General features: G+C 36.4%; 1 protein-coding gene across 2 annotated transcripts in view; it reads left to right on the top strand.

Annotated features, from left to right (window-relative positions):
* LOC149846991 (uncharacterized) overlaps positions 1-19,412 on the top strand; it is a 161,913-nt gene that overhangs the window by 44,800 nt on the left and 97,701 nt on the right. For both annotated transcript variants that reach the window (XM_089996729.1, XM_089996728.1), the window contains one exon: positions 9,905-10,012. In XM_089996729.1, the coding sequence (XP_089852855.1) occupies positions 9,905-10,012 (108 nt within the window). The remainder of the gene's footprint in view (positions 1-9,904; positions 10,013-19,412) is intronic.

Below are 19,412 nucleotides of genomic sequence, written 5' to 3'. Positions count from 1 at the left end.
TTATTTTAAATGGATTTGGAATGATTACCATAAGGACATCCTAGCTTTCATGAAAGAGTTTCATGGCGGGGAACCAGCTCAATCCTCAATAAAACATCAGTAATCTTTAAGAACAATTGTTTGGATGCATAGGACATTGACCGTTTTCCCCCATCTCATTCTTGCGCTGTTTATACAAGCTGATGGCCAAGAGTTTGCCTTTAATGCTCAAGACAGTTATGGATAAAGTTGTTCTTGCTGATTAAATGTTCTTTCGTTGCAAGGAGAATCATGGAATTCAGATTGCTCTCAACGAGGATATTCATGTTGTTAGAAGCTTCCTTTAGTTGGCTTACCTCTTAAAGGTGGATTTGGCTAAGGCTTTTGATTTTGTTAAGTGGGATCATCTCCATACAAGCTCATAACATTAGGGCAAGCACCATAAGAGAGAGGAGAAAATGAGGGAAGAACACATCAAGCTTCATTAAAAGAAAAAGAGAGGTTACAACATTTAAAGGAGTTGACCTCCCTAGCCACACTACAAGACAAAAAGTTTTGACTTTCCACCTATGTCACATGGGTGCGGGTGCGGGTGCGGGTGCTGGTGCGGGGATTCGGCACTTCCAAAAAACCCGGGTGCGGGGGTGCGGCAGGGGAAAAAATGAATATATATATATATATATATTTATATATATAGAAGGGGGTCGGGGGTTCCCCCGACGCGGGACGGGGTTCAGTTTTTTTGCTGGTGTGTTTGTTTGAAGACTTGTTACCCACGTTCTGCATGTTGTGTACTTTAGCTCAACGGGACAAAATTGATGAACCAAAAGGATTGACAATCTGATCGACCCAGCCTGCTTCGTTCTGCTGACTGTCATGATTCAATCATGTCTGAAACTCCCTGGTCTTCACGAAAAAAAATATAAGCGAAAGGTTTGACGTGGTTTGTTGGAGAGAGAGCCTTCACGAGGCCTACGACGCCACTGCCTAGGGTTCTTCAAATTTCATTTTATATACAATTGCACACAGATGACAACTAAAAGAAATTTATTGGATTTGACATGTGGAAAAGAGAGGTCTACACAAGGCTACGGCTAGAGCACCCATCTCGTCGGGAGAAAAGTGAATACTAATAGCCACCAAGGCTCTACTCTACCACCACCATTATCATTTATTATGGAGAGAGAAAATCCTTGACGAAAAAGGTTTTGGTTGGTTGAAGCATAAAGACTTCAAAAGGCTCTTGAATTTTGGTTTTAATTTTTGAGGAAGATGGATCATCATTTCCAAGTTAACAGTATGTTTTTTTCCAACGCTGTGAATTATTTGTTTGGAGGCAGGAATAGCATGGGATGCCAACAAAGCTCGTCAGATGTTGTGGACACAAGTGCCCCTTTATAAAACAAGAGCAGCAGCAGCAAGCCGCTGTTCAATTTTTTTTTTTTTAAATTCTGCAGCCCATTTCGTAGGACAATTTTTTTTTAAAAAAAAAAATCCAAACAAAAATGGATCGAAATGACCCTGGGTGCGGTCAACGCACCCAGGATCGGGTTGACCGCACCCGCGTCGAGTCGCGTAGACGCGGGTGTGGCACCCTGCTAGCCGAATCCCTGTGACATAGCTTATTAAGTAAGATTATTTTCAAATTAATGACTTGTTTAATTTCTTGGTATATGCCTCAATTAATTTTTATGAGTATTAAGCATGGCTTCTTATCATATACTCGAATGCATATTTTAAAATATTAAATGTGTTTCTCTAGTGTGGGTTGTATCCTTCTCTTAGTGGATTATTGTGTTTATGGTTTCTCTTGAGCATTGTTAAAACTCATTGTTTCCTCTATACTTATCATTTAGTCCTTAATGGCTTTATGTGTTTTTTGGTGATTTATTGATTTGGGTATGTGTGCACTCCTGCAACTCCTAGTGGTTACTCTCTTCCGCTTTGATACTTTATATCATGCTTCTTAGAAATTTCATACTTGTTGTATGACATATGTGAGTTCGTGATTAAAGAAAATTATGTACTAAACTTCTACATAAAAGATCTTCATGAATCTCTACATATGTGCCTTCATTGTCTCACAGTAGACTTATGATTTAGATTAAGCTTCTTAAAACTATTATTTTTGTCTCCTTTTATTGGATTTTTGTGCCTTGGTGCATATGTCCCGTGATTAGCAAATTTATGGAAAGTAATCTAAAAAATTTATCTTCTATGTTAATTGCTTGCTTGTTCAAATTTGTGAAAAGTGGTCATGTATTGCATATAATTGCATCAATTGATATATTGTTGTTCATATTCATGCTAAGGTTTTCATCTACCTTTATTGAATTTGATTTGAAACTTGTTTTTTCGAATAGGTTATTTGATATGAATTCACTTATTTGAAAATTGAATTTCGTAAGTATGTATTGCCTTCTTATGGCATTGATTTTGTCCATCACAGAATTTTATGTGTTGGCCTTGTTGTTGGGTCAAGGTTAGCCGTTGAGGTGAGTTATATGTGCACCTCATGTCATCTTATCAATCTAAATTCTCAAGGGTTATGAGTGATGTGTTGTCACTTGTCTTGAGTTAGATTGATGGTTGATTGGTTTCTTAACTCATTATTATTGGTGTTTCGAGTTAGCCATTGAGGTGAGTTAAGTGTGCATATCAAATCATCTTATTAGTCTGCAATTATCAAAGTTTATGAGTGTCGTATTGACACTAGTCTTTGATCTGATTGATAGTTGATTGGCCTCGGAATTTGAATATATTGTATTACTCATTTGTTGTATGGTCATTGTTATTATGGATGCTTCCAACTCTGTTTATCTGTGATGGCTATCTATTTTTTAAACCATTGTCTTTCAAAAGATGGTTAAAATTGATATTCTTATTGATAACATTAGTTTATTTCCATTACAAGCTTTCTTACCTAGAGTGTCTTCTCCTTTTTATACCTCTTATCTAAGTGTCATTATATGTAGACAAGAAATGTTTGTTCACACCATCGTGTGTGTTTTTAACCCAATGTTGGCATTGAGATTATACTCTTGATCTAGTTGCAGATACACTTGCTTTTTTATTGTCATTATATATAGACAAGATATGTTTATTCACACATTTGTGTGTAATTTTAGCCCATCATTGGCTTTGTGATTATATTATTGTTTTAGTCGTTGATACACTTGTTTTGAGTGTCATTGTATGTAGACAAGAGATGTTTATGCACCTTCGTGTGTGTCTTTAGCCCTTTAGTGGCATTATGTTTGTGCTATTGTTCTAGTCACTGATACACTTGATTTTTTATGATTGGAGATCTAGTGAGATGATTTTTTGGTCAAACTATTGTTTTAATTTATAAAATTCAATCATTATGATGTATAAGATTTTAAAAATCTCTTTGTAATTTTTCTAATCTCATTTGCTCTTTTATGATAAATGGTTGTTGAAATATTTTCATGCATTTTGCATTGTATATGCTTTAGTTGCATGAGTTACTCCATGATTAATTATCTTGCATAAGGTTTCCAATATCATCAAGGCTTGAGAATGTGAAATAGAAGCTCACAAAATGGACCAACTATACACATATATATATATGTATTATAAAAGATTTTAAAGAAGATTTTTAATTATATATTATGGAGAGAGGATGGTCAAACACACATACAATATATAAAGTTAATTTAACATCATTTAACGTGAACAAATCATACAATAAACTTTTTATCACTTTAATCATTCATGAGAACATACATTATTTAAAGTGAATACACATATATTTCTCATATAAAAGACATGATTATTAAGGAAAGAACTCACAAAGGAGTTAAAATCACAAGACCATTTTGAACATCGGAAGACATAAAAGACAAGAATGTTAAAGAAACATTAATTTGTGAAAAGATAATACCAAGTGTCAAATACACACAATAGCCACTATAGGCATACACATAAGAGATTTCACTAATGAAATACTTGGAAAAACATATAATGAAATATGCAAAATTACAAAAACAAAGTGCAAAAGCACATACAAGTCCAAGCATGAACAACATAAAGACACGAATATACAATACAATTTCAAAAGTGCATAAGCACAAGTCCACTATGGGACAATACAAACTAAGAGCCAACAAAGGGAATAAAAAAAACATATATTTGTTTATTGAATATATTCTTGAAAAAACATAACCTTATGCAAGATAATTAATCATGGAGTAACTCATGCAACTAAAGCATATACAATGCAAAATGCATGAAAATATTTCAACAACCATTTATCATAAAAGAGCAAATGAGATTAGAAAAATTACAAAGAGATTTTAAAAATCTTATACATCATAATGATTGAATTTTACAAATTAAAACACTAGTTTGACCAAAAAATCATCTCACTAGATCTCCAATCATAAAAAATCAAGTGTATCAGTGACTAGAACAATAGCACAAACATAATGCCACTAAAGGGCTAAAGACACACACGAAGGTGCATAAACATCTCTTGTTTACATACAATGACACTCAAAACAAGTGTATCAACGACTAAAACAATAATATAATCACAAAGTCAATGATGGGCTAAAATTACACACAAATGTGTGAATAAACATCTCTTGTCTATATATAATGACACTAAAAAAGCAAGTGTATCTGCAACTAGATCAAGAGTATAATCTCAACGCCAACAATGGGCTAAAAACACACACGATGGTGTGAACAAACATTTCTTGTCTACATATAATGATACTTAGATAAGAGGTATAAAAAGAAGAAGACACTCTAGGTAAGAAAGCTTGTAATGAAAATAAACTAATGTTATCAATAAGAATATCAATTTTAACCATCTTTCGAAAAACAATGGTTTAAAAAATAGATAGCCATCACAGATAAACAGAGTTGGAAGCATCTATAATAACAATGACCATACAACAAATGAGTAATACAATATATTCAAATTCCGAGGCCAATCAACTATCAATCAGATCAAAGACTAGTGTCAACACGACACTCATAAACTTTGATAATTGCAGACTAATAAGATGATTTGAGATGCACACTTAACTCACCTCAATGGCTAACTCGAAACACCAATAATAATGAGTTAAGAAGCCAATCAACCATCAATCTAACTCAAGGCAAGTGACAACACATCACTCATAACCCTTGAGAATCTAGATTGATAAGATGACATGAGGTGCACATATAACTCATCTCAACGGCTAACCTTGACCCAACAACAAGGCCAAGAGGGATGATGCATCACATAAAATTTTGTGATGGACAAAATCAATGCCATAAGAAGGCAATACATACGAAATTCAATTTTCAAATAAGTGAATTCATATCAAATAACCTATTCGAAAAAACAAGTTTCAAATCAAATTCAATAAAGGTAGATGAAAACCTTAGCATGAATATGAACAACAATATATCAATTGATGCAATTATATGCAATACATGATGACCACTTTTCACAAATTTGAACAAGCAAGCAATTAACATAGAAGATAAATTTTTTAAATTACTTTCCATAAATTAACATAGTAACATTTAAAAGTGGGGTTAATACGAGTCAGATAGATTTTTTCCTACTTAGAAAGAGAGATAGGGGTTGTTGCATCGATTGTAAGGTTATACCGGGAGAAAGTTTAGCTACACAACATAGAGTCTTAATTTTAGATCTTAGAATTAGACAAGGCCGCAAAAGGGATAGACATAGGATAGATCCTAGAATTAAGTGGTGGGCACTGAAAGGAGCTAAACAAGGAATGTTTGTAGAGCGGGTAGTTAAGGAAGTTGATTGGTGTCTCGAGGAGGATTCATAATCAATGTGGAATCAGATAGCGGGTGGCATGAGAAAGGTGGCTAATGAGGTATTAGGTGAGTCTAAAGGCGGTGCACCGCTAGGTAAGGATACATCGTGGTGGAACGAGGATGTCAAATTAGCTATTAAGGTTAAAAGAGAGTGTTATAGAAATCTAAGAGTCGTGATAATGAGAATTTGGAGAAGTATATAATAGCAAAGAAGGAAGCTAAAAAAGTAGTTCGGAACGCGAGGGATAAGGTATATAAGGAGGTTTATGATAAGTTGGATACCAAAGAGGGCGAGAAGGATATTTATAGGCTTGCAAAGATGAGAGATAGGAAATTGAGGGATCTGGGTATGGTTAGATGTATAAAAAATGAAACACAAAGGGTTTTAGTCAAAGATGAGGAGATTAAGGAGAGATAGAAAGATTATTTTGATAAGCTATTTAATGAAAGGCATGCTCAGGATCTTGGAGACTTGTCCATTTCTTCTCATGAGATGAATCGTGACTTCATGCGCAAGATTCAAAAGAAAGAAATTGCAGAGGCTTTGAAGAAAATGAAATCAAGAAGGAGATAGTTGGCCCGGATGGTGTATACCTATCGAGGCTTGGAAATGCTTGGGAGAGAAAGGTTTAGAATGATTGACAAATCTTTTTAACAAGATTTGGCGGACAAATAAGTTGCCTAAGGAGTGGAGGAAGAGTACTTTGGTGCCTCTATATAAGAATAAGGGTGATATACAAGATTGCACAAACTATCGTGGTATAAAACTCATGAGTCATACTATGAAACTTTGGGAGAGGGTGATTGAGTCTAGGTTGAGGAAGGTTGTCATGATATCGGAGAATCAATTTGGTTTTATGCCTGGAATATCAACTATGGAAGCTATACATCTTCTTAGACAACTTATTGAGAGAAATAGAGAGAGGAACAAAGATTTGCATATGGTTTTTATTGATTTGGAGAAGGCATACGATAGAGTACCTAGGGACGTTCTCTGGTGGACAATGATGAAAAAAGGTGTTTCTCTTAAGTACATTAGTATAATTAAAGATATGTATGAAGGAGTAATAACCAATGTCCGCACTTGTGGAGGGGTAACAACCATTTTTCCTATAACGGTTGGGTTACATCAAGGATCTGCTTTAAGCCCTTTTCCTATTTGCTATAGTGATGGATGAGCTTACGAGATCAATTCAAGAAAATGTGCCGTGGTGTATGTTGTTTGCTGATGATATTGTTTTGATTGATGAGTCTAGAGCTGGGGTTAATGCTAAGTTAGAATTATGGAGACAGACATTGGAAGCAAGAGGTTTTAAGTTGAGTAAGAGTAAGACAGAATACATGGAATGTCGGTTTAGTAAGCAATGAAGTAGTGATGAGAGTGTAGTGAAGCTTGGTGAGCAAGAAATACCGGTGGATGATTGTTTCAATTATTTGGGATCTATCATTCAAAAGTATGGAGAAATTGATGGAGATGTAAATCATAGGTTAAAGGTTGGGTCGATGAAATGAAAAAGTGCAACTGGAGTGTTGTGCGATCGTAGAATGCCATTGCGGTTGACGGGAAAGTTTTATAGGACGACTATTAGGCCCGCTTTACTATATGGTACGGAATGTTGGGCTGCCAAGAGACATCATATTCAAAAAATGAGTGTAGCTGAGATGCGTATGCTGAGATGGATGTGTGGAAATACAATAAAAGATAAGATTCAGAACGAGGAGATACGTAAGAAGGTGGTAGGTGTTGCACCCATTGAAAATAAGATGAGAGAGAATCGTTTACGGTGGTTTGGACATATTCGGCGAAGGCCTAATGATGCTTTAGTTAGAAGGATGGAGAAATGGAAAAATATATTAGTTAAAAGAGGTCGGGGTCGGCCTAGGAAGACATGGATGGAGGTGATAGGAAAGGATATGAATGCTTTGAACCTCACCGAGGACATGACATTGGATATAAATGATTGGAGGAGAAGGATTCATGTGGAAGACCCAAAATGATTTTCTTTTTTGGTTCATATCGCCGACCCCAATTGTTTTGGGATGAAGGCGTAGTTGTTGTTTGTTTTCCATAAATTTGCTAATCACGGGACATATGCACCAAGGCACAAAAATCCAATAAAAGGAGACAAAAATAATAGTTTAAAGAAGCTTAATCTAAATCATAAGTCTGCTGTGAGACAATGAAGGCACATATGTAGAGATTCATGAAGATCTTTTATGTAGAAGTTTAGTACATAATTTTCTTTAATCACGAACTCACATATGTCATACAACAAGTATGAAATTTCTAAGAAGCATGATATAAAGTATCAAAGCGGTAGAGAGTAACCACTAGGAGTTGCAGGAGTGCACACATACCCAAATCAATAAATCACCAAAAAACACATAAAGCCATTAAGGACTAAATGATAAGTATAGAGGAAAAAATGAGTTTTAACAATGCTCAAGAGAAACCATAAACACAATAATCCACTAAGAGAAGGATACAACCCACAATAGAGAAACACATTTAATATTTTAAAATATGCATTCGAGTATATGATAAGAAGCCATGCTTAATACTCATAAAAATTAATTGAGGCATATACCAAGAAATTAAACAAGTCATTAATTTGAAAATAATCTTACTTAATAAGCTATGTCACAGGGATTCGGCTAGCAGGGTGGCGCACCCGCGTCTACGCGACTCGACGCGGGTGCGGTCAACCCGATCCTGGGTGCGTTGACCGCACCTAGGTTCATTTCGGTCCGTTTTTGTTTGGATTTTTTTTTTTAAAAAAAATTTTGCCCTACGAAATGGGCTGCAAGCTGCTTGCTGCTGCTGCTCTTGTTTTATAAAGGGGCACTTGTGTCCACAACATCTGACGAGCTTTGTTGGCATCCCATGCTATTCCTGCCTCCAAACAATTAATTCACAATGTTGGAAAACATACTGTTAACTTGGAAATGGTGATCCATCTTCCTCAAAAATTAAAACCAAAATTCAAGAGCCTTTTGAAGTCTTTATGCTTCAACCAACCAAAACCTTTTTCGTCATGGATTTTCTCTCTCCATAATAAATGATAATGGCTGGTCACCACTTTTCCGGCCTTGAAAAGTAAAAGAAAAAGGCATCAACTTGTAGAATACAGGGTGTATCGTATGATATAGTACAATGCACCTCCTGTATCGTATGATATGATCTGATACAGGTTGATAATCTTTTATCTACCGATACAGAAGATGTATTGTATCGATTCATGCCTGATATGTGATACAATGTGTCATAACATACAATATGATATGATACTGACAATATTGCAAAAGAGTAGAGCTGAATTATCATGCCTGATGCTTCAGCAAGTCATTATCTCTCCTCTCTTGTATTTGGATTTGCTTTTGTTCTAGGGTCCTGTTGAGCGGACATAACCTTATGATCTGCCCATGAAGATTTGTTTTGGCTCAGTGTTCCATGACTTTGTGGTATGAGTATTATGAGCAATTTGTCTACAAGTTTTAACTTGTTTCCCCTTGGTTGATTTTTTTGATGTTGATATTATATTTCCTTTTATAGGATTTTCGACTGGTTTTCCTTGTTGGGGGGTGTTTTTTGGATCCTTAAAATGCATTTTGGATAGAACAGTTGTATAACTTTCCGTGTTTCACAAGTTAGTTTTTGCCACATCACGTGTGAATTGATGAGTTTGGTGGTAAAATGTGGGTGGGCAGAAAATTACAAATCTATTTTCTATCCAAGATTCATTCATGTTTTATCCGAATGGTGTAACCAAATAACCTCTTGTTTCACATGGTTGTGTCAAAATGTGTAGTGTTTTTCCTATCATTTTAATTTGATCATTCACGTCTATTCCATTTATTTGTTTTCGCTACTCTTTTCTTTCCCTCTTGTTCTCTGGTGACATAATTATCCTTTAGTTGTTCTGTCATGCAAAATAACCCTTCTTCTAGCACAACACTCATGCTGCCTATTAGACACATCATTTTTCATTTGGGAAGAAAACTTCTCTTCAATTTGTTTGGTGCTTAAAGCAACTAGTGTCACTAATTTTACCTGATCTCTAGACATGTTAGCTGTTTTCTGTTACTCCACCTGATTGTATCTTATTCACATTGACAGCCTGTGCCATTGAAGCGTCTTACAGAGGGACTAAGAGAAACAAAGGCAGCAAAAGATGGAGATGTGAACAGATTTTTTACAAATATTTTGACAATTCCTCCTCCAAAGGTATGATTTCAATTTGCTGAAACTTTGTTCTCAGTGGAGCTATTTTTTAGTTCCCTTATTGGTGGACTTCCCTCCTCCAAAGGCATGGTTTAAGTTGATATTTTGTTCTCAATGGAGCTAATTTTTAGTTTCCTTGGTGGTAGAATCAAACATGTTAAATATGACCATTTTTTGTGTGCATATTTTGTTCTCGCTGGGTTGCGGTACCTTTCTCATTTGTAGTCAAAGTTCTCTCCTTTCAACCCTTTGGTTAAGCATTCCGAACAGTTTCTCTGCCTAGTTATTTTGTATTTTTGCCTTCTAGTAACCCATGTTGCTTTGGCAAAAAAATTCTTTCCAAGTTATTGCTTGAACTTGATTCAATATTAATTAGTGTAATTGAAAGTGGGAGTAACTCCCTCATTTACCTACATGGCTGTACTTGTTTAATGTTGCAAAAATTAACATTATACTATTCATATAATTAGAAATGTAGATGTCATAACAATACTAGCATCATTATTAGTGTCTCCCAATAACACATCATTCTATTCATATTACTTTATTTTTTGTAGAGCATATCATGCTATTGTATTGTGTTTTAAGGTTTTTACTCAATTTGTGATACGAGACTTGTAATGAAATGATAGTGCACAATTACAATGCCAATGAGAGGCTACACAAGTGCACAAATACACAATGGTCTCTAATGGACCAACAACAATCTCACAAAAGAGACAAAATATAACCTTCACAATAAATAAGAGGCACACAACCCATAAGAATAAAAGGGAATTGTATTTACTCACAAAAAGCTTTAGAAAAGCTTGAGATTACATATGGGGTGAGGCTCTATTTATAGAGTGTCACAAGGCATTAAGGGATGCGGTCCAACCGCCGTTGAACTACCTCCAACGGTCATATTTATGACTGTTGGAATGCAGTCCAATGATTAGTTGGACTGACACTTCAACAGTCAAAAAAGTTACATCTTACATTTAAGAAGCATAAAATAAATAAACAAAAAACAACAAAAAACAACAAAAAAAAGTATTTCAGTCTCTAATGGACAGTACAAAAAATGTCTAAAATACCCTTGATCTATACACAATATTTTAACACTCCCCTTCAAACTGACGGTGAAATCATCGAAAGTTTGCTAAGAAGATACAAAAATCTTAGTAGAGGAAGAACTTTGGTGAAAAAGTCCGCAATCTGAAACTCGGACTGAACATAGGGAAAAATAATCGTCCCCTTCAAATATTCTTCGCAAACTTAGTGACAATCCATCTCAATATGTTTTGTTCGCTCATGAAATGTGTGATTGCTGGCTATATATATGACACTTTTGTTATCGCAGCATAGTTTTGAAGGTTCTGAAACATCAACACCCATATCTGAAAGTAGTGCTCTCATCCACACGACCTCGGTGGTTGTTGTAGCCATCACTCTATACTCAGTTTTCGTGGATGATAAGGACATTTTTTGTTGTTTTTTATATCGTTAAGAGATGAGGGAATCACCTACAAACACCCAAAAATCAATATTTGAGTGACGGTTATTGGGATCTCCTCCCCAGTTAGAATTAGTATAAGCAATAAGATTTAAAGATGATGAAGATGATAAGAATAACCCTTTAGATATAGTTTTCTTGATGTATCAAACTATTTTTAATACTACACTCATGTGAACCGATGTGGGCGCATGTTGAAATTGACTTGCATTGTGTACTGCATGCACAATGTCTGGCCTGGTAATAGATAGATACATTAATGATCCGATAAGTTGCCTATAAGGAGTTGGATAATCTAATAATACTCCATTTTCAGCTCTCATTTTTGCATTTATCACTTCAAGAATATCAGAATACTTTGTCAGTCATTCCCGGACGCTCAACAATATCAACTGCAAACTTGATTTGGGACAAAATGTACCATCTTGGCGAGTAGGCTACATCAATTCCTAAGAAATATCTCAAAAAACTAAGGTCAGTCATATCAAAAGTTTTTTTAAGCATAATTTTGATTTCTTCAATTTCCTTCTGATCATTCCCGATGATGATCATATCATCAACATACGAAAGAATAATAATAAGTGAGGTACCTGTAGATCTTACAAAAAGAGCAGTGTCAGTGTAACAAGATTTAAAACCAAGGTTCAAAACAATACCACTAAACCGCTCATACCATGCTTTAGGAGCTTGTTTAAGCCCTTATAAAGCCTTTTGAAGACGAAGAACCATACCATTTTCAATAGTCAAACCAGGAGGAGGATCCATGTACACTTATTTATTTAAATTTTTATTTAAGAATGCATTCTTAACGTCTAACTGATATATAGGCTATTTTCTAATGGATGTTACTGCAACTAGAGCCCTAACTGTGGTCATACGGGCTACTGGGGCAAATGTTTCCTTATAATCTATTCCATATTCATGAGAGTATCATTTTGCAACTAATATTGCTTTATATCTTTCTAGGGACCCGTCACTTTTTGTTTTGATTTTAAAGGCCCATCTACACCCTATAGTCTTTCTTTTCCTTTGAGAAATGTTTATTTGCCTAGGTATGAGCCTTGTGTAATGCATCTAATTCTATTTTCATAACTTCAACCATTTTTTTTTATGTTTTTAGCTTCAATGTAGTTAGATGGTTCATGGTATGAATGAATAGCTAGAAGGCAAGTCCTATAGTTTGGAGAAAAGGATTCATAAGAGACAAATCTAGTTGGAGGCCTATTTATTCTTTCTGATCTTCTAACTCTAGTTTCTTCATTATTTGTTGATTGATTATATCTTTCAGAGGCACATGGATGCCCCCCGTTATCTCATCTAGAGTATTGTAAGAGATTATGAGATGGTTCTCTTTCTTCACTAGAGTCATTAATAGACTCGAAATAACCAATGTCATTTTCATCAACAATTTAATTATTTGATTCATGTAACAAATCAAATAAGGCATACTCGAATTCTTCTTTAGGTTTTTCAAAATCAAACCCATTTTCATTTTCAAGAAAAGTAACATTTGTAGAAACATAAAGTTTATCATTTGTTTGATCATAACATCGATAGCCTTTTTGATTTTCAGAATATCCAAAGAAAACATATTTTATAGCTTTAGGAGAGTTTTTTATATTTTTCAAGAAGCACAAAAAATTTACATCCAAATACCCTTAGCCTTTTCAAGTCGAGAGAAAATTTAAAAAGTTTTTCAATAGGAGATTTGTTTTCCAAAATTGGAGAAGGTATTCTATTTATTAGATATACTGCGGTGAGGGCGGCTTCGGCCCAAATTTTTTTTGGAACTTCTTTTGATATAAGTAGAGTCCTAGTAGTTTCAATAATGTGATGGCGCTTTCTTTCGGAAACCCCATTTTGTTGAGGGGTCCTAGGGCAAGATCGTTGGTGTACAATACCATGAGTTTTTAAATATGATTGAAATTCATTGGAAAGAAACTTTTCCCTTGAGTCGGAGCAGAAGACTTTAATATTTGTGTCGAATTGATTTTTAACAAAATTATGGAAATTTTTAAAACACGAAAAGACTTTGGATTTGAGTTTGAGGAAGTAAATCCAAGTATGTCTGCTAAAATTATCTATGAATGTAACATAATATGAATATTCACCTTTTGACATAACGGGAGCGGGACCCCATACATCCGAATGCACTAATTCAAAAATTTCATTAGACATAGAGGTTCTAGATCCAAAAGGGGTCATTTGCATTTTTCCAAGTATATAATCTTCCCATACAAAATCTTATCTTTACAAAATTTTTCCAAAAATGAAAAATGAGATAATTTGGATATACTTGGGTGTCCTAATTTTTTATGCTAGTGATCTAAATTAATGTCTTTAACATGATTACAAAATGAGTTTTTGAGTAAACATAAGAAATCCGGATAGTAAAGATCTCCTCTTCTATGGCCGTGCCCAATCAGCTTCCCTGACTGGAGATCCTGCACCCAACAAGCCTTAGATGAGAAGAAGACTTTACACCCATAATCGAAAATTTGAAAAATTGAAAAAAGATTTAAGTCTAATTTTGGAATAACCCTCACATTTGGAACAAAAAAGTTTTTTGAAATATTGTTGAGGCTTCCTATACTTTTGACTTTTAAAGAAGTACCATCGGTGGTTGATACACATGAAAAGTATAAATTAGTGCAATCGGATAATAGAGACTCATTATAAGTCATTTGAAAAGAAGCTCCCGAATCCAAAATCCAAGAAGACTTACCCGGAGGAGAAGATGAGGAAATGAATGCGCCGGATGTAGAAGAAGTGGCTTTAAGAATCTGTGAAACGGCCTATACTATTTGGGCAATTGTCAAAACATTGAATTTGCCTCTTTTCTTGGATTCTTCACTTACAACGGTCACTTTTTTAAATTTGGGACAATCCGCTCTTATATGCCCCGGTTCTTTGCAATGATGACAAATGATTTTGCCTTTGTATCCTCTTTTATATTGTAAGCACCCCAAATTTTCCAAAATTACCTTTTTGACTCTGGGTCCCGCCTCCTGAGTCGCTTGTACTTCTTATGGCATTTTCTTGGATTAATTTCGAAAGAGAGAGAGAGAGAGAGAGCAAAGTTTCAAATTTTTTTATAAAAGTGGTTTTAGGTTAAATAAAAAGGGTTTTCGGAAAATTTTCGCAACTAAAGCCCTTTTTAAAAATTTTAAAACTTGGAAGGGGCGTTTTTGAAAAAAACATAACCACCCTCTCGTTTATAAACTCATGTAAAGGAGAGGGGAGGAGGGATCTTTCAAAAAGAAGAAAAAACCAAGCTCCTCTCTCTCCCTTTCTGATTTTTCTTCTCCCCTTCCTTCTCCCTCTTTCTTCTTTTCCTTCCTTCTTCCTCTTGCCTTCTCCTTCCTTCTTCTTCACCCGAGGCTTTGGGTGTGCCCCTCTTCACCGGAGAACGCTGAGAAGCCGTCCTGCTCATTCCTCAATCACTCCCAACCGTGGTAAGTTCCTCTCTGATCTTTTCAAATCCCGGATTAGTTTATTGATCGATCGATAAAAAAAAGGAATGTATCATCAATCGAAGTGTTTGCTTTGGTTCTGTAAGTTCTGTATTTCTTTTCTTTTCCGTTTTCTGGTTAATATTATGCTTCTATGAGTTTCAATTCATTCTGTTTCTATAATCTTGTTTTCATTAATGTCACTGCGTTGATTTCATCACTACAATGCATATCGTATCTGTAGAAGATGGACCGAGCCCTAGAGGGAGACGAGAAGAGAGAGAGAGAGAGGGAGAGAGAGAGAGAGAGAAAGCTGCACAGAAAATCGAGAGCATCGTAATGTTATTAGGGCCTCTCTCTATTTAATTACAACATAGAGAGAGGCTTAAAACATAATTACAAGAAAGCCCCATTATAAACGTAAAATTGCAAAAAGCATCTTACTATAAAATTACTTTACTTAAAACCACTTATTCTCAACACTCCCCCTCAAGCTGGAGCATAGATATCAATCATGCTCAGCTTGTCACAACATTTTGAGAAATTTGGTCTGGCAAGAGGTTTTGTGAACATATCTGCAACTTGGTCTTCCGACTTTAGATACTTGGTAGTGATATGACCAGCTTGAACCATATCCCTTACATAGTGACAATCAACTTCAATGTGCTTTGTTCTCTCATGAAATACAGGATTGTTCGCTATATATGTTGCAGCTTTGTTATCGCACATCATGGTCATGGGAGAGGAAACCTTCACCTGAAGATCAAGAAGAACAGTACGAACCCACATCAATTCAGCAGCTGTTTGGGCCATAGCCCGATATTCTGATTCTGCACTCGACCTAGAAACCACATTTTGTTTCTTACTTCTCCAAGAGATCAAGTTGTCTCCCAAGAACACACAAAATCCTGTGGTAGATTTTCTATCCACTACAGATCCTGCATAGTCAGCATCAGAATAGGCCACTATCTCTAGAGGTCCACCTTTCCTGAACAATAACCCCTTTCCAGGGGAAGATTTTAGATATCTGAAAATCATAATAGCTGCATTCCAGTGTACCTCAGTTGGTTTGTCCATAAACTGACTAACTTTACTTATTGCTAAAGCAATATCCGGCCTGGTCACAGTTACATACAGTAGTTTCCCTACTAGGGAGCGATAGCTTTTGCTATCAACTAGTTTTGACCCTTCTTCAAACAACTGAACTTTATGGTCCATGGGAATATTTGCTGGTTTAGCTCCCAACATTCCTGTTTCCTTTAATAAGTCAAGAACATACTTCTGTTGAGACAAAACCATCCCTTCACGGCTCCTGGCAACTTCTATACCCAGAAAATACCTGAGTGAACCAAGATCTTTTGTAACAAAGTGTTTTTGAAGATGAGCCTTTGTGGCTTCAATAGCTTTCACATCATCGCCTGTAAGAATGATGTCATCCACATATACCACCATAACAACTATGCCAGAGCTAGTTTTCTTTATAAATAGTGTATGATCCGCTGCTGACCTATTAAAGCCAAAACGTGACATCACTTCAAACAATTTTTGAAACCATGCACGGGGACTTTGTTTCAAGCCATAAATCGCCTTTTTCAATCTACACACCTTCTGACACTCCCCCTCAACCTCGAATCCTGGAGGTTGTTGCATGTAGACAGTCTCAGATAAGTCCCCATATAGAAATGCATTTTTCACATCTAATTGGGACAAGCTCCAACCATGCTGAACAACTACTGAGAGAACAAGACGAATGGTACCCATCCGTGCAACCGGAGAAAAGGTTTCAAAGAAATCAATACCATATGTCTGAGTATAACCTTTGGCTACTAATCTGGCCTTGTACCTTTCAAGTGAACCATCCGATTTGTATTTGATAGTATATACCCATTTACATCCAACAATGTCAGCATCCGCTGGGGAATCAACTAGATCCCATGTATGCTGAGATAGTAAGACATCCATTTCTTCTTGCATAGCCAGCTTCCATCGAGAATCAAGCTCTGCCTGCTGATAGTTCAAAGGAATAGTTTCAGCAGATAAAGCTGAAATAAAAGATTTCATCTGATTTCCAATTCTAGCTTCGGAGACAAACTGAGAAATGGGATATAATGTACATTGTCGTATCCCCTTTCGTAGAGCAATCGGCCTGTTATCATCATGAAGATCACTATTGTCAGTAGAACGTACCTCAAGGGAAGAAGAAGATGGAGGCGCTTGTGGAGGTGGAACTCTACGCACATATACCAATGGAGGATTATGAAATCGGGAAGAGGATGAAGTGTGGTTCGGGAATGAGGGCACAGATTCCAAAGGAAAAGGAGGTATAGGTAATGGACAAGATTCAGTGTGATCAACCTGCAGCGGGGAACCAGTACTAGAGTAATATGGAGTGGATTCCAAGAAAGATACATCCGCACTAACATACTCTGGGCGAGAAGTAGGATCATAACATCGATATCCCTTTTGATTTTTGGGATAACCGATAAATATGCATTTTGTAGCTTGAGCAGCTAATTTATCACGGTCAGGACCAAGTTTGTGTACAAAACAAACACATCCAAATACTTTGGGCGAGAGGGAGAAGAGGGGGGGTATTGGGTTTTAGGATATGAATTGGAATTTGATCACTCACAGAAGAGGAAGGCATGCGGTTGATCAGATAGCAAGCAGTTGTAATTGCATCTCCCCAGTATAACGCAGGAACATTGGATTGAATCATAATGGTCCTGGCAACATCAAGTAGGTGACGATGTTTTCGCTCAGCCACCCCATTCTGTTGAGATGAATAGGCACAAGAAGTTTGTGGTTGGATGCCATTATCTTGGTAAAACTGTAACAAATTGTGTGATTTAAACTCGAGAGCATTATCAGTGCGAACAATCTTGACACTAGATTCAAACTGAGTTTTTATTTCAAGAATTAAAGATTTGATAATACTGGGAACTTCAGATCGTTCCTTTAGTAAAAACACCCATGACAACTTAGAGAAATCATCAACAATAACTAAATAGTATCGACACTGAGTCCTAGTAGGAATCTTACTAGGACCCCATACATCTGCATGAAGAAGTTCAAAGACTTTATTACTAGACTGACTCTGACTCGAAGGAAACGAACTTCGATGATGCTTGCCCAGCTGACATGCTTCACACTGGAAGGATGTGGTGGAAGAAATCTTAGGAAAGACCAAACGGAGCTTTGACAATGAAGGATGACCAAGACGACGATGCCACTGAGCAGGACTGAATGAATGTTCCACAGCATGAACAGTACCCATTGGATGATGTAGGTAGTAAATTCCATTTTCTTCATAGCCTCCACCAATCTTCTTCCCCGTCAGCAAATCCTGAAAATGACAACCCATTGGATCAAATATTACTCTACAGTTTTGTTCTTTTACAAGGCAGCTAACAGAAAGTAAACTTTGAGGAAATTTTGGAGCATGAAGAGCATTTTTCAACTGTAATGAGGAGGATATAGAAATATTTCCCTGACCAACAACCGGGGAGGTGCTCCCATCGGCTAATGAGACTCCAAGCTGGGCCTTAATACCCTTTAGTTCTGAAAAGACAAGTGAATTTCCACACAAATGTCTGGATGCACCAGAATCAATAATCCACTTACTGTCAGTCGGATGAAGAAGATTTCCGGTTGAATAGGCAACACCAGCAATAGGAGAGGTAGAACTCAAAGGACGAAGAGCTATCAGCTCATCGTACTCAGCACGACTGAGGGTGATACTACTGTCACTTGCAGAGATATTTTCCTGTGCCTTTGTTGCCTCGAGAGTAGTAACATGTGCTTTAGGAGCATATGACTTTGATGAAGAGGAGGTTGGTCGACCATGCTTATCCCAGCAACGATCTTCTAAATGTCCAGATTTTCCACAGAATGTACATTGAAGCTTTCCTCTGCCGCCCATACCTCGTCCACGACCTCGTCCTCTGATGTTCTGAAGATTTCCACGTCCATAACCAGATGAGACAACCAAGGCAGATGACTGAGTCACAGGCTGAGAATGTGGAAGAGATATCGCAAGTCTGCTCAGACGATTATATGCCTCAGCAAGAGTAGGTACATCCGAACCAGTCAGCATTTGGACTTTGGCAACAGAGAAATCTGAAGATAAACCTGTAAGAAACCTGGCAACCATAGTTTGTTCTTGATGATCCTTTTGTTTCGAACAAAAGAGGGGTCTGTGAGCATTAAGTCTTTCAAACGCAGCTTTTACAGAGGCATAGTACTGGGCCAAGGTTTGATCTCCCTGCTGTAAATTATATATTTCTTGTTCGACTTGTAGGATACGACTCACATTAGTTTCTTGTGAGTATGTATCTCGGAGATTGTCCCACATCTGTTTAGCTGTATTATAGTAAATTAAACCATCTGCAATATGGGGTTCGACACTATTCATAATCCATGACATAACTATGTCATTATCTTCATCCCAGGTAAC

Source organism: Nuphar pumila, chromosome 2 (genome assembly GCF_984573655.1).
Source record: "Nuphar pumila chromosome 2, dmNupPumi1.hap1.1, whole genome shotgun sequence".
NCBI classification, from domain to species: domain Eukaryota; kingdom Viridiplantae; phylum Streptophyta; class Magnoliopsida; order Nymphaeales; family Nymphaeaceae; genus Nuphar; species Nuphar pumila.
This window is presented reverse-complemented; position numbering and strand designations above follow the sequence as displayed.